At 43.1% G+C, this 16463-nt stretch overlaps 1 protein-coding gene across 1 annotated transcript in view; it reads right to left on the bottom strand.

The window, feature by feature from the left end:
* Positions 1 to 16463, bottom strand: part of LOC134223034 (peroxidasin homolog) — a 491869-nt gene that overhangs the window by 158187 nt on the left and 317219 nt on the right. The window contains exon 3 of the mRNA XM_062702172.1: positions 5516 to 5662. Within this exon, the coding sequence (XP_062558156.1) occupies positions 5516 to 5662 (147 nt within the window). The remainder of the gene's footprint in view (positions 1 to 5515; positions 5663 to 16463) is intronic.

Raw genomic sequence — 16463 nt, 5'->3', positions numbered from 1 at the left:
ACTATTCTACGAAATGGAGTAAGAGATCCTTTTTTTCCAACAGAACGCGATTTCCCGGTATAAGGTAAACAGAGAAGATGATGCCTTGTTTGAATGAACGCGTTCGCCCGGTATAAGGCAGAAAGAGGAGATGATGCCTTCTTTAAATGGACACGTTTGCCCGGTATAAGGCAGGCAGAGGAGATGACGCCTTCTTTAAATAGACGTGTTTGCTCGGTATAAGACAGACAGAGGAGAGAATGCCTTCTTTAAACGGACGTGTTTGTCCGGTATAAGGCACACAGAGGAAATTATGCTTTGCTTGAATGAACGAGTTTATTAGGTACGAGTTTGCCCGGTATAAGGCAGACAGAGAAGATGATGCCTTTTTTAAATGGACGGGTTTGCCCGGTATGAGACAGACATTTTTTTTTAATTTTTTTTTTATTCTTTATTAAAGTGTTTTTTATGAGACAGACAGAGGAGAGGATGCCTTTTTTAAATGGACGTGTTTGTCCGGTATAAGGCACACAGAGGAACTTATGCTTTGTTTGAATGAACGCGTTTGCACGGTATAAGGTAGACAGAGGAGATGATGCCTTCTTTAAATGGACGGGTTTGCCCGGTATAAGACAGACAGAGAAGATAATACATCCTTTAAATGAACGTGCTTATACCTCGATAAGGCACACAGAGGATATACTGTCTTTTTAAAAGTAACGTCTGATCGATAGAAGGCGAAACGATATGATGCATTCTTTAAGTCAACGCTACTTCTCGAAGACAAACAAGATCTCCCTTTCTCTCACTCTCATACACAAACCCCCTTACTCACTCACTTCCTCTGTCTCACTAATTATTACTCATTCACCCACTCTCATTCATTCACTCACTCTTACTTACTTAACTACTCTTACTCACTCATCCACTTTTACTCACTCATTTACTCTGAATCATTCGCTCTCTCTTTCTCGCTCACTCTTTCTCACTCACTTTTACTCGATTACTCTTACTCGCTCGCTCACTAACTCTTACTCGCTCACTCACTCTTACTTACTCACTTAATCACTCACTCACTCTTACTCACCCATTCACCCCCTCGTCGATTCTGAGATTTAGATGCCTTGAATGAATGTTTGAATTTTTTCATTGAAATGAAGTATAAACTTGAAATAATGAATAATTCGGGGTACTGGCTCATTCGGGGTAGTGTCCCATTAGGGGTAATGGCATTCGGGATAGTGACTCATTCGGGGTTGTGGCGTTCGGGGTAGTGGCCTTCGGGGTAATGGCATTATGGGTAATGGAATTATGGGTAGTGTCGTAGAGTCTACACGAAACAATGTTTCGTATGACATTGTCACCTGAGTGAAATGTCAAACTGGAAGGATTACGATGCTAGCGCCTCTAGTTGTGAAACGTTCAATCAATAAAATTCAAATTGATTGTTGAAGTCATGGTCGATGGTAATTTCTTTAGTGTTTGTTTGTCTGTGGTTTAAGCTTAGTTTAACTGTTCAGATGCTTAGCTACAAAAGAAAGATGTTTGAATGTACTTATGGCGATAGAGTAGAGTGGGGCAAGAGTACGCACTTAGTTTTCAATCGATCATGTGGCCCTTATAAAGCAAGCTTCTGCATATCAAATCAGTGTTGATGATTCATATACTCTTCCTTTATGTTACCCAGTGGAAAAAAATATTGAAACTATTGAGATACGTTTTAGTAGAACCCTTATTGCAAGACAAGTGAAAAACGCACTCTTACCCCACTGGTGGGGTAAAAGTGCGCATCGGGTGGGGTAAGAGTACGCATTTATCCAATCATGTGCTTTAAGTATATATTAACACAAATAAGAGTTAATAACATTTAATTGATGTTTAATGAGCATATATTAGGGAATGTTTAAAGATTACGTAACTCTTAAAGAGGAAGGGGTCCTAAAAATGTGCACTTTCACTCGAAAAACCATTGTTTTTTTATATATACAAAAAACTACAGAGGTAAAAATATATATCAGGTTTCGCGTGGCGTATACAAAGGAATTTTCCTTAAAGAAAGTCCACCAATCACGTAACGTAAAATTTGGCTATTTCATTACCCCTCCCCCCCCCCTATCTTACACTATTTGTATGAATCCTCTAAAAATTATATGGATCGTCACACATCTCACAACCCCTACCAGCTAAACGTTGCGTAATTTATGAATGTTTCTTTTGATTAAATGAAATTATCATTTAGATGAAATTGTGTTTTCGTACCATGTTTAGGTGTACAACAAGTCCTAATACAAATTCATTATTTCGCTTCAGTGCTTTGTTCGCTAAGGGGTCGTACACTAATTACGTAAGCACTTATGGGGGGAGGGGGGTCTGCCATTTTCTTACGTTCCATATAAATAAAAAAATATTTGTATGGGAAAAATCTTACATGGTGGGAGGGGGGTTGAAAAACCCAGAAAAATGCTTACGTAATTAGTGTACGGCCCCTAAGTCCTTTCTAACACCGAATTACTTCAACTTATCCTAAAAACTTGTGATAATTTCAAATTCTGTCCCTTTTTTGTTAGTTGTGGATATGTACGCTTTGGAAGAAGTTTTATTTCGGCCGGAGATACGGGTTTGACATCATAACTTGAAGATTCTTATGCGTACTCTTACCCCACCGGTTCCTGCGTACTTTTACCCCACAGTCCCAAAGATTATTCAAGTAATGGTTTTGACTTCTTGGAAAACTAACCGGATTGGTATTCTGTACCATAACGTACTCTTTACAATAGGTTATCGAAATAGTATAATGTTCACCTGATTGAACGTATATATGGTAATGAAATACTAGTTGCGGAAATCCAATTATTTTTAGCAAAACGACCAAAAAGTTATCTAACTCCATATCTCCCTTGTTGTTTATTCAAATCGTTTACAATTACACATGATAATAGTTGGCCAGAATACCTGTCAAACTGATGCAGTGCTGCTAGTTTATCTTTTTTATTACTTCAAAAAATCGAAAACGTACTCTTACCCCACGCGCACTCTTGCCCCACTCTACTCTAATGAATTTCTATGACAGTGTTGACCCGATTTTGTCACACCCCGGCTTTTTTTATACCCCTAGTTTTATCACTTATTCCGATTTTATGAAATATGAGTTTTCCTATAGTAGGCTGCCACCTAAAAAAACTCGAGAAAAAGTAGAAGCATAGTAATTTGACATGGCATTATATAGGAAATGAGAAATAAAATGCCTCTGGAACGTTTAAAAAAGTAGCCAACCATTGTTTAGTTCATGTGGTTAGAAATTCGTCAATCATTAGAATTAACTTCTTATTCGAAACAAATTCAAATATCGAGATATCATATTTATTTCGTGTGCTTTTGAAATTCTAACCCCTTGAACCAACATTTTGTTGAAAAACATCTTTAATTTTTGTTTTATAACAAAAATATCCTTCATTTCACCAAACCACGTGAAAATTCAATGATTCTACTTTTTTCTCTCGGTGGCGGTCTTCCGCATCATAGCAAGCCATGAGCTGGTTAGCGATATTGCCCAGCGATCATCCTCTTCCTTTGGACGTCTGTCACCGAGTGTACATGTGTAGGTAAGATTCTCTACGGTGCAGAAGAACAATCCAGCCGATTATTCGGCCGTCCATTTCGTTCGAATAAGTGGCTGCTGCATATAGGTTTTACCATGAGGGACCGAAATCCGTCCGCCTTATGATTAAATTCAAAGGCTTTGGAATTGATTCATTGCCAATTTGTTACCTTATCATGTGTAAATGTTTGGTGTAATGTTTTTTAACTCGGGAAATAGGAAATAGGTAAGACATCAAGTTATTGAAAAGGTGCTCGAATTTAGATTTCATGAATCGAAATCCGTACACTGTAAACAGATTTAGAATCAAGAATGAACTCAGTATTTAAACAACTTTGCATAACTAATAGTTGATGGTTAATCTTATATATAAAAATGAAATGGTCTGTGTTCGTATCCGCATAACTCGAAAACGACTGGATGGATTTTTTTCATTTCTTCAGCAGAAACATTCGTTTTCGTTTCCGACGGGTTTATATGATATTTCCTAATGCGAAAATTACGAGTAAAATTGAGCAAATCGTGAAAAACTAAAATTGTGATTCCTGTCCGAACTTTGCATGGGCAGTTCGGAACGCACATTCTCGCCTACTATGCAGGACAACGTCTGCCGGGTCGACTAGTCTATATAATAAAAATGAAATGGTCTGTGTTCGTATCCGCATAACTCGAAAACGGCTGGATGGATTTTATTCATTCCTTCAGCAGTTACATTCGTTATAGTTTCCGACGGGTTTAATGATATTTCCTTAGTCGAAAATCATTAGTGAAGTTGAGTAAATCGTGAAAAACTAAGATAAAGATTCGTATGGGATGCATGGGCAGTTCACAACGCGCATTTTCGCCTACTATGCAGGACAACGTCTGCCGGGTCAACTAGTAACTAATAATAACTAATAGTTGATGGAATAGTGTCACATGAAGAGATAAGAGACCCGTGTGATACAGAACCTATAATATACTTGTTAGTTAGATAACAATATGACCGTACAGTTCGTAGTTGCTACTCCGTGATGGACTAGAATTTGCGAAATTGCACAGGAAACCAATTGAATGGAGCTTAGATTTCAGCTATAATTTTTAATGTGCGTATTTCGGAAATTCATTGCATTTCACAATGTCAATTACGCCGTCGTCCTTACGGTCATCAAGGAAAGGAAGGATTATTAGCTCAACTCGCGTTGTTACTAGAGACCGAGTATACCTCTGCATCTCCATGATCGTCTCAGGATAAGATATTGTGTTAGTATGAAGGATACATTATCTGGATCGAGATCTGGATTCACTTTGATAAGTGATGCGATTTATGGGATGAGAATATATGAATGCGAGTTAGAAGTGAGAAAAGCGAGTTAAAGTGGGATGAAATTTCCACAATTGGAATTTGAATGCTATTGGATTCTGAAACCACGCACACGGCTACCACACCACTGCTCACTGTGCCACAACCTCACACATTCGTACCTTTATGAGGCCTGCATGAGCATGCTGCCGGTACATATGAATACCAGTCTACTTTTACATTTTATTTTACTGCCACTAAACAATATTTGATTTCCAAATAGATTGAGGCTTATGATTAACGAAATTATCTAATATGAAATGGAAAAGGGCCAGAGATCGAACCCTTGATCTTCTGCTTATGAGGCAGAAACAGTGACACAAGGCCACCAATCACATTTTAACTTGTTAATTTGATAAGTATAGTATATTATAGTGGCTGATTGCAAGAATGAATTTCGGTGCCCCATGGTATCCAGTTGATGACTCAATTTTGGCAATCCGTATTTTCCGGCCATTCTTTCTATTCTTTTGTTATATAATATATATTTCTTCGAACGGCCCCCCACTGTGCGGCGGCGTTTCGGACGCCATAAACAGATAGGTGGTTATGTGCCTACGTGGGAATATCTAAAACACCATAAATACCACACTCACCGAGGTCTTTCACTTTGCACGGCAGCTCGATGGAGTCGCCGATGATGGCCTTGTAGAGGTGGCCCCGGGTCATAAATTTCGGTGCCACCGTCGGTGCGTCGATATCCATGGTCGAGATGTACGGCTCCGGTCGCCCGCTGCATAATCCTGCACATTAAATTTTGGCGCAACCGAGAAAGAGAGTAAGGGGAAAACATTCGGTCAGAGTGCTGTTCGGTGGAAATTTAATCAATAATTGTTGGATCAGTGGCGAAATTGAGCTATAGAATGTGTTATGTGTGAGAGCGGGATCCGACGGCATACTTTATGACGGTTGATGCGGTTTTATAGCGACCCGAGCCTCAGTGATTGCAATTTCAGTCTGCTCCGTTTATTGACGGAAACGAACCGAGCCCATCAACGTAAATCACATGGCAGAAACCTTTGTTCAGCCTGAATGTAACGCCGGGCGATAATCTTAAACGACGATTAGTTTTGATTATCGGCACAGTCGAGTGAAGCGCAATCTTATTGGCCAGGTGATAATTACCAGCATCAATTCATAAAGAGCGATGAGTGACGAAACAATTCATCTTGTGAGTAATTGCTTCGAGAAGATATATTAGACATGTAAATTGTATCAGTTTCCTTCTCTGCTGCCACTTTCACGCCATAAGATTCTATTCATTTGTTCTTGGGTGAATTACGGAATGATATTGATGCAATAGCATGGGTCAGAGATCTTCTACGTAAATGGCTGTGTTATGCCGTTTTCAATGTTTCTCAAATTGTCAATCTGTGTTTGATTTTGATTCAGTGTTACATTGCTTCGTGGAATATTTTTGCTGGGATTATTTGTAATGTTTTTTGAGCGTAACTGAACACAGAATTTCTTGCTTGCCTTCTCATTTCTGAAAAAAGTTTTGAATGGGTTTTCTCACAAAACTTTCTCCGGAAAATAAAATGGAAAAAGCAAGCAAAGAAGTAATAGTCTTGGATAAAGTTGTTCTTTTAGTGCAGTAAAATTACTGGTGTCTGGTATATTAAGGTTCTCAACTAAAGCTCACGGCTCCAAAGTAAAATAAACTGAACACCACCAAACGTTAAAAACAATTGCGTCGCAATACAATGGGCGATGATGCTTAGTTCGAAGTTTTAACTTTTGATAAATTTTTGAAACGCAATCGAGGATTGACGTTGAGTTTCCAACGTATTGTAATATACATAGATGCATCTGAACACCCGCAGTATGCCCAACCTTAATAAAAACTGAGAATTTTCACTTTCAGTATTATCATGAGTAATTCGAGAAACACTGATTTAAATTGTTCTAATGAGAATGTAGCAATGAATTGTTGCATCACTTTAAGGAGCCATTCATTGATAGACCCACGTGTGCCACATATTGCTCAGCTTCCATTCTGCATTAAACATCTTTGACCGCATTCTCATGGTTCCGTAATGGGATGTCACACTGATGAGGACGACCATGCGAATTATTTACAGCACCCTAAACCTTCCGAGTATTGAGAAATTGTGAACATATGAGGCGGCTTAGGTGTTGAAATGAATATTCCGTGGAGGTTGAATGCTTTGTCGCCATCGTTCACCATTGACGTAGGATAGAACCACCGGAAAGGTATTCAGTCGGCCAACCACGTAAATTACGGCACCAGTCAGTGATGCGTGAAAGTACGAATGAGGCACGGTATGCGGCGAGCATTTCTCGCCAGGTGCTTCCAACATGCCAACCTCCTGCTACAAAGTTAGATCGAAGATTAACTATTGCTTATTCATGCGAAAGAACAACTACTCTCAGGCTGAGCCACTCCTGGCGGCTGTACGAAGAGGCACTGCGAGAAGCAGCACAGGAACTTATGAATATTCTGGATACGGCTCACCGGAGCACAAGTAGCTCTTCCAGCAGCTCAGACGCACCGGCAGCAGACGCGGTGGGAAGTTTTGCAACTTTGTAGTTTGTTCACTCAGCCTTCGTTCGTTCGTCCGTCCATCCATCCGCTCGTGACGCAACCGCCCGAGGTATAAACTAGGGTTAATTTTTGGCTTCCCTTTGCCTAGAGAAGTAACTAAACTTTCATTAGGAGCTAGTTGTTGGGCTTCATTTATGCTTCCCGGGAAAGGCTTATGCCAATGATGATGATGCTGCTGCTACCGCTGCGGACTGTCAGAATTAGTTTCAGCTGTGTTTGCGTTCAACGCGCCGGAAAACACGTGACGACGAAGATGAAGAGTCGGAAAACGGCAAGGAGTGAGAAAAAAGCCCTTCGCCGGAAGAACCTGTTTGTGATAGACGACAAACTTGATTATGGTGCGGAATGTCACCCCCATTACGGCTACAAGGGTACAGCGTGAACCATGATTAAATTGGATATGAAAAGGTGAAGAGCTTCAACCAGCGCAGCGTTGCCTTAGGTAAATTGCGTTAGGATTCAGAACTACGGTAGCCATCGAACAATTAGAGAATATTTCAATCAAATTCGATAGGTTTTAACGCGAAAAAAAACTTAGTTTTTATTTGTTAGAATACTGTTCATAGTGTAGGTGAACAAATACGATATCCTTTAAATTGTTAAATCGGAAATACAATCATTATTTAACATTATTTATTTATTTATCATCAGACTAAGGCCGAAGTGGCCTGTGCTGCACATAAAAGACTTCTCCATTCAGCTCGGTTCATAGCTGCACTTCGCCAACCACGCAGTCTGCGGAGGGTCCGCAAGTCGTCCTCCACCTGATCGATCCACCTTGCCCGCTGTGCACCTCGCCTTCTTGTTCCCGTCGGATCGTTGTCGAGAACCATTTTTACCGTATTACTGTCCGACATTCTGGCTACGTGCCCGGCCCACCGCAGCCTTCCGATTTTCGCGGTGTGAACGATGGATGGTTCTCACAACATCTGATGCAATTCGTGGTTCATTCGCCTCCTTCGCGTACCGTCCGCCATCTGCAATCCACCATAGATGGTACGCAACACTTTCCTTTCGAAAACTCCCAGTGCGCGTTGGTCCTCCACGAGCATCGTCCAGGTCTCGTGTCCGTAGAGAGCTACCGGTCTTATAAGCGTTTTGTAGATAGTCAGTTTGGTACGGCGGCGAACTCTATTCGATCGAAGCGTCTTGCGGAGACCAAAGTACGTACGATTTCCAGCCACTATGCGTCTCCGAATTTATCTGCTGGTATCGTTATCGGCGGTCACCAGTGAGCCCAAGTACACGAATTCTTCAACCACCTCGATTTCGTCACCACCGATAGAAACTCGTGGCTCACATTGACCTCTCTTGAGCCTCTTCCTATCATGTACTTCGTCTTCGACGTGTTGATGACTAGTCCAATCCGTTTAGCTTCGCACGTTTCGCTACGTGCCATGATATCAATGTCGTCGGCGAAACCAAATAACTGGACGGACTTCGTGAAAATCGTACCACTCGTGTCAATCCCTGCCCTTCGTATTACTCCCTCCCGATGTTGAATAGCAGACACGAAAGACCATCACCTTGCCGTATTCCTCTGCGCGTTTCGAAGGGACTCGAGAATGCCCCTGAAACTCGAACTACGCACATCACCCGATCCATCGTCGCCTTGATCAATTGTATCAGTTTATCCGGAAATCCGTTTTCGTGCATTAGCTGCCATAGCTGGTCCCGATCGATTGTATCATATGCGGCTTTGAAGTCGATAAATAGATGATGTGTGGGCACGTTGTATTCGCGGCATGTCTGCAATAGGTACCTGACGTATGGCGAACACCTGGTATGTGGTAGAGCGTTCACCCATAAATCCCGCCTGGTACTGCCCCACGAACTCTCTTGCAATTGGTGTTAGTCAGCGGCATAAAATTTGGGAGAGTATCTTGTAGGCGGCGTTCAGGAATGTGATTACGTGGTAATTGCTACAATCCAGCTTATCGTCCAGCATCCTCCCAAACCTTGGTAATCACCCAGTGCAGCGTTCTAGCCAGTGCCTCACCACCGTGTTTAAACAGCTCTCCTGGTAATTCGTCAACTCCTGGGGCTTGGTTGTTTTTCAGCTGGCCGATCTCTTCCTGGATTTCCTGGAGATTCGGAGCCGAAAGTCGCATGTCCTGCGCGCGTGCTCCTAGGTTCATTTCCATACCGCCACAGTTGTCCGCGATATTTCCATTCAGGTGCTCTTCGTAGTGCTGTCGCCACCTTTGGATAACCTCACGCTCGTTTGTAAGAAGGTTCCCGTTTATGTCCTTACACATATCGGGCTGTGGCACGTGGCCCTTAGTGGACGGCTCAACTTCTCATAAAACTTTCGTGCGTTTTTGGCGCGGTACAGTTCCTCCGTCTCTTCAAGGTCTCGATCTTCCTGCTGGAGCTTTTTCCTCCGAAAAATCGAGTTTTATCTGTTGCGCGCCCGTTTGTATCGTGCCTCGTTCGCCCTTGTGCGGTGTTGCAGCAATCTCGCCCATGCTGCATTCTTCTCCTCAACTAACTGCTCACATTCGCCATCATACCATTCGTTTCTCTGATCCGGAGCCATCGTGCCTAGTGCAGCGGTTGCGGTGCTTCCAATGGCGGGTCGAATATCTCTCCAATTATCTTCAAGAAATGCTGCGCATAGCTGCTCTTCCGTTGGGAGTTCCACTTCCAGCTGCTGCGCGTAGTCTTAAGCTAGTCTACCGTCTTGTAGCCGCCCAATGTTTAGCCGTGGCGGACGACTCCGGCGCGTGTTGTACACCGTCGGGAGTTTTGAGCGCAGACATACTGCAACAAGGTAGTGGTCGGATTCAATATTCGCACTGCGGTAAGTGCGTACGTTCGTGATGTCGGAGAAGAATTTACCGTCGATTAGAACGTGGTCGATTTGGTTTTTGATTAGGTGATTTCCATGTGACCTTGTGGATATTCTTGCGGGGGAAAAAAGTGCTTCGAACTACCATTTCGCGGGAGGCTGCGAAGTTTATGCATCGTTGGCTGTTGTAGTTCGATACGGTGTGCAGACCCCGACCAGTAGATGGTAACAGATTTATATCAGAGCTTGTTATTCTGTTACAGCATTTTTTAATAACAGCGGTTGTTATAAAACATGTACCATTAGTAGTTAAAATAACAAAAATTGTAACAAAATCTCTTCTAGTTTTAACAAAAATATTACTAAATGTGTTATTTATTGAACAAAAATATAACTCGTTGTGTTACATAAATAGAGGTGAAAATCGCATATTCTGTAACAAATTATGTTCTTGGAAAGATTATGATTACCCATAATGTAGGCAATTAACTTTGAATGTAGGTTCAAGTTATACTGATGGTGGTACCTTCGTTTTTTTCCGATTCCTATCTACCAAAAATGTAGGCAATTTTTTTTTCAGCCAAAATAAACATAACACAATATGTTATAATCATGTTATGGCGATCTTGAAACTCTCTTTCCTCCATCTTGGACAGAGAATTTATAACAAAATTATTGCAAGTTTTGTTATTTATAACACATTTTGATATAATTGTGATAAAATTTTGTTATAACTAACTGGTCGGGACTATCCGGTCCGATGACCGGTCTATACATTTCCTCCCTTCCTACCTGTGCGTTCATGTCACCGATGACGATTTTGACGTCGCGCAGTGGGCATCCATCGTATGTCTGCTCCAGCTGTGCGTAGAACGCTTCTTTCTCGTCGTCGGGTCTCCCTTCGTGTGGGCAGTGCACGTTGATGATGCTATAGTCGAAGAAACGGCCTTTTATCCTCAGCTTGCACATCCTTGCCACCCAATCACGCGTTGGCACATCTTTTCCAGCACTATGAAGCTGGTTCCCAGCTTCCCAATTGGTGGTGCCACAGCTTTGGTAGAAGGTAGCCGCTCGATGCCCGCCAGACAGTTCCTATCCTGAGATTGGGTCCGAATGCAGCGGTTAGAATTCGATCGTATATTGTCGAGCTTGATAAAGCTGAGGTTGGAAGCATGTAGGGTAGGCTAGGATGTTCATGGGCTCCTGGCTTGATTGTGGGTTTATGGCGGTAAAAACTGGGTGAGCTTTCTTTGCATCGGGACTAGACACTGTGATGGATGTGTGGGGAATCGATTGGTGAATGGGTGTGAGCATGAAATCCGTTGTTTATGGTTATTGCTTCTTCTTGGCGGTAACACCGCCAGTATTTTGTTGCTTGGTCTTTTTCTGTGAAGGGTTGGCATCAGTGGCGTTGATAGAGCTATTTTGACGTTTGGGGGTTTTGGCATTTTCCTGAGGGATGAATACAGTGGGCCTTGCGGAGTTGGAAGCTGTGGTTGGTCGTTGAGGTCTTGGCGTGCGATCCGGATCCTTGTTGGGGGAGGTTTCGTCGGAGTCGGTGAAGACACCGTCGAAGAAATCGAGAACTTGTGAGGTGGTTTTTGGTGGTGAAGTGGTCGGGATGACAGTAGTGTCCTGTGCTGGTGCAAGTTGCTGGGCTGTTGATTTGGTATTAGCAGTACTAGCAGGCATAACTAAGCTGAGGAATTTGTTTAATTGTTGAGTAAGGGAGGCAATTTGCTCAGATTGACTTGCGATGATAGCTTTGAGCTCGATTATTACCGGTGATTCGCTGGAAATGCTTGGTTGTGGTCTGGTTGCTAGTGAGGCTTTGAGTTCGGCTATTTCGGCATCTTTTTGGGATATGATCCGGGTGAAATCTTTTGCTCTGTTGTTGTTCTGTGGGTTTTCAGTGGATGCTTTGGTTGCGTAGGCGCTATTCCCAATTCTTGCCTCATAGGCTTTCCTAGCAGCCGGATAGGATAGGCCTTGATCAATTTTAATGCGTTGTATGTCGTTCTCTTTTTTATAGGCCGGACAGGACCTTTCGGAAAGGGCATGGCCGTTGAGTTTGGCACCTAGTGCAGTATTTGTCGGCAACACAGCTACGGTCATCAGCGATTGCATGAGATTTGGAACACTTGCCGCATATGGGATCCTTCGCTTGGCAACGTTTGGCCGTATGTCCAAACGCCCAGCAAGTAAAGCATTGCATGGGCGAGGGATAGTAGGGCCGAGTTCTGCACCGTATATAGCCAAAGTCGATAAAATTTGGCATCACGGTACCTTTGCAGGTAAGGATTATGGTCGCTGTATTTTCACGGGACTCTCCGTTTTTTCTAGTTATCCTTCGTACTTCCCTGATTCCTTGATCTTTTAACTCTTCTAGCAGTTCGTCATCGGACATGTGGATTACGTCGCTGCAAATAACTACGCACCTGGTGGTGTTAAGGACAGGATGTTCGGTGATGGTGATCGGAGTTCCGTCAATTAGAGCTTTCATGGACAGGAGGGCTTTGCATTGTTGTTGATTCCGGACTTTTAAGGCGTAGGTGGACCCACGCGATTCGGGGAAAGCACCATCGATTCGACCGTTGATGTATTGTTGGATTTATTTTCGAATAGTAAAAGGCGCTTTGGGGAGCGACCCACTTACCGCAGATAGACGTAGTATGTGCAAGGATCCATGCATATTCCTTTCATCCATGAATGAAGGGAGTGTGGGACCAGTGTGGCTACCATTTATTAGGCGCGATCCACCAGGTGGTGGGTCGTTGCACCATGGAGATTCGTTCCCGAACATTGCCGCCCAAGTGGCAGCCGCTACGAGCGGCTAGCAATGCCGAGAACTTTACGAGTTCTAATCAAGAGACCGAAAATGCCACTATTCAAGACAAAATTTTCAAAACGACTTATCTGTTTTGTAAACAAAGATTCAAACGACGATATGACGAATCTGATAGCTTTCACGCAAACTAACACCATAAACAGGTAGCGGAAGCCTCCATCTACCTATTGATGGTGTTAGTTTGCGTGGAGAGCTATCAGATTCGTCAAATCGTCGTTTGAATCTTTGTTTACAAAAGCAGATAAGTCGATTTGAAAATTTTGTCTTGTATTCTCTTAACTAAAACCTTTTCTTCTCAGTTGATCGTGGGATCAGACACTCGTTTTTAGTCCGCTTTGTGCGGGTATTCCGCTCAGCATTTTTGGTTCTTCGCTTTACTGCACTGTAGAAAGTACACCAGCCTGTTTGTTTACCACTGTGTGAGGAAAAAAATAATAAATGAGAGAAATTCTTCAAAGTTATATGTTGTTTAAAATGGCAGCCCGGTGGCATCCCTATCTCACACAATATGTTTGTTTTGCAGCCAACATTGCGCGACCGTATCCCACTGACAGTTTTGTTACCTAATAAGAATCAAATGTGATGTTTGTAAACAAAACACATACTATCATGAATTTTACACTGAGATGTTGGCTGCAAAAACATGGCGTCGTGCCACCCACCTGAAAATTGGCTCATTCTCACACCTCACAGGGGGTGACATTGGGCCACATACAAAAAAGTTCAGCGGTGACGATGCAACGATTCAATCGTTCAACAAAATAATTGCCTACATTACGGCTTTTATCAACTATGTATGGCAAATCAACCAAAGGCTTGGCCCAATCTCACCCCTTTTTAGCATGCATTGCTCGTTGCTACGAAAAAGCAAGACTGCTAAATAAATATTCATAAAATTCGATAAAACAACAAACAGATTATCGTAACATGATCACCAGGTCCATGATCCATCGATCTAAAATTTAGTCATGTAATAGATTTGTTGGGCATTACTGACACTATTTTAATACCGGTTCATTCGATCAATAGTTTTACATTCGAATTCCAAGCATTATGGTACGAGCACAATTAATCCTTGGAATTTGTTTTGTGATTTCCTAGACGTGAATTTTAATATATTTTCGAACCGTTTGAAGTTTTCATCAAAATTCGTAACAGTTTCTGAGATATTAGAAGTTGAAACATTTTTCGTTTTTGGCCCAATCTTACCCCCTAGGCCCAATGTCACCCCGAACGACGGTACTAATGTTCACTCACACAATTTGGTGACACCGATGTCCCGGGCGACTGCCCCACCGTTGGAGGTAAGTGAATGGTGAGTATAAACCACTGAACTCTTTCTGCTTTTATGGTCCGGGTCAAGCCAGGTCAGATGGCGAGCAATGACCTGACGCCAGGCACGCTTGGCTTCACTTTTAGCAATATGTCCGCTATGGGACTTTGAGATAACTTTCACTGGCACTAAACTTCTGGCTTACGGAAATAGTGGCCAGTCCTTTGCACTTCTAGGCCCCCTCCGACAAAGCTCCTCAGGGGGCTCAAGCCTCCGAAGGCTTCACACTTCCGAAGGCTTTGAACTTTCACTGGTTAAAAGTCCTTTGTCCAGCACTTCCTTTGTCTGCACTTCAAGGCAGGAACAAACCGGCCAATTTTGGCCGGGAAATCCGGAATTCTGATTAGAATCACCCACGGTTCGTCACGGAAACGTGACACGTAACGAATTACGACACTACAATTTAAAACTAACGGGCAAGACGAAATTTAGAATTTGTTACACGGGACGCACAGCGAACAAATTAAAATGCTTCAACCGAGAGAGCTAACGACAAACGCGTCTGTTCAGCTCGACTGCAAGCTTGATGACATATTTCCGACTCGTCAGTGCACACAAGCCGCGTTTTTCATTTGAAAGTGTGCTTCAACCGCCCATGCCGGCTGGTGGCGCGTGTGCGGTTTCGCGGAGATGGCCACGGGCCACTCCTTCGGCCTAGGGGACCCAGGGGGCCCCGAGAATGGCAAAATAGTGAGCAGAATCGATGGTCAATCGACTGGACGCAGGCTTCCGCGTTTTATGGATCCTGACAACACGTCCGGCCCTCTGCAAGTCTTGCGAATGCAAGGAATTAACGGACCTCTCCCAACCAATCCGTTTCTGCTGCGTCGCTCAGTCGAAGCCTTCCTCGGAGGATCAATCGAAAGCGCCAGCAAAGAAAACCGTGGTGCAACCTACAACCTGAAGGTAAGGAATCCAGTCCACTTCGCACGTCTGCTAACAATGGACAAGCTAAGCGACGGCACACCAGTGTCCATCGTCGAGCACCCATCCCTCAACTCGGTTAAATGCGTGGTTTCCAACGTCGACACTGTCTCCCTCCTCGACGAGTACCTTCTCAGCCAATTGCAAGATCAAGGCGTGCGCGACATCTATCGCATTAAAAAAAGGCTCCCCGACGGCAACCTGGTCAACACCCCGACCATGGTATTGACGATTTCCGGCACCGTCATTCCGGAATTTGTCAATTTATTGTCCTGTCCAGCAGATTCCCTGCAGCGCTACGACGTCGAAGTTGCGAGGATGTAATTCATCGTAGATCATCCTGTCGCAACCTGCGACTTGCAGTTCCATGTTCCAAGCTTCCAATCGTGGTCCTTTATTCGTCGCCTAGGTCGTTGCCGATTGAATCGAGTCGTATTATCTTCTATGTCGTTCTTAATGGTTGTTTTAAAGGCGGCTTATTGGGCCTGCGCAAACCTCCTGTCTCGTCGGAGGGCCGTCGTGTCAGGGCTGTTTATCGTCCCACCTAACACCAGGACTTGGGCCTAAGAGCCCATGCAAATGCTTTATCGTTCAAATAAGTATAACGCAGATGTTCTTGGCTCTCCAAATTGTCCCGGAACCTAGAACATCTGCTTTGGACGTTTTAAATGGTGAACCATTCGCGTGAGCTTTAAGGTCTTATATGGACAGACTGGGTAGCTATCGTATTGATACCTGTCGAAGTTAACCTAATAGACCAATTGAACTTCCGAACAATTTGTAGACCCTAGAACGTCTGAGTTGGACTTATTTGAATGGTGAAGCATTCGCATGGGCTCTAGGGACTTATATGGACTTGTTGGATTACTATAGGTTCATGCTTCAGACACATAACATTTTATTTTTTCAGAGAAACTTCACCACAATCTGCTCAAGAATATTTTTGTTACATTATTTGAACAAATCCCATACAAATGAATCACATTGGACGCATCGTCGAATCACTTACAATCCATTTGTCAAGCAAACACACGGTACACGTCCACATTAGAGGAGCGTGAGTATTTAGAATGTCTGTCTGT

This window comes from Armigeres subalbatus, chromosome 3, assembly GCF_024139115.2.
Source record: "Armigeres subalbatus isolate Guangzhou_Male chromosome 3, GZ_Asu_2, whole genome shotgun sequence".
Lineage (NCBI taxonomy): Eukaryota > Metazoa > Arthropoda > Insecta > Diptera > Culicidae > Armigeres > Armigeres subalbatus.
The sequence above is the reverse complement of the archived record's forward strand: the minus strand, read 5'-3'. Positions and strand labels throughout refer to the sequence as shown.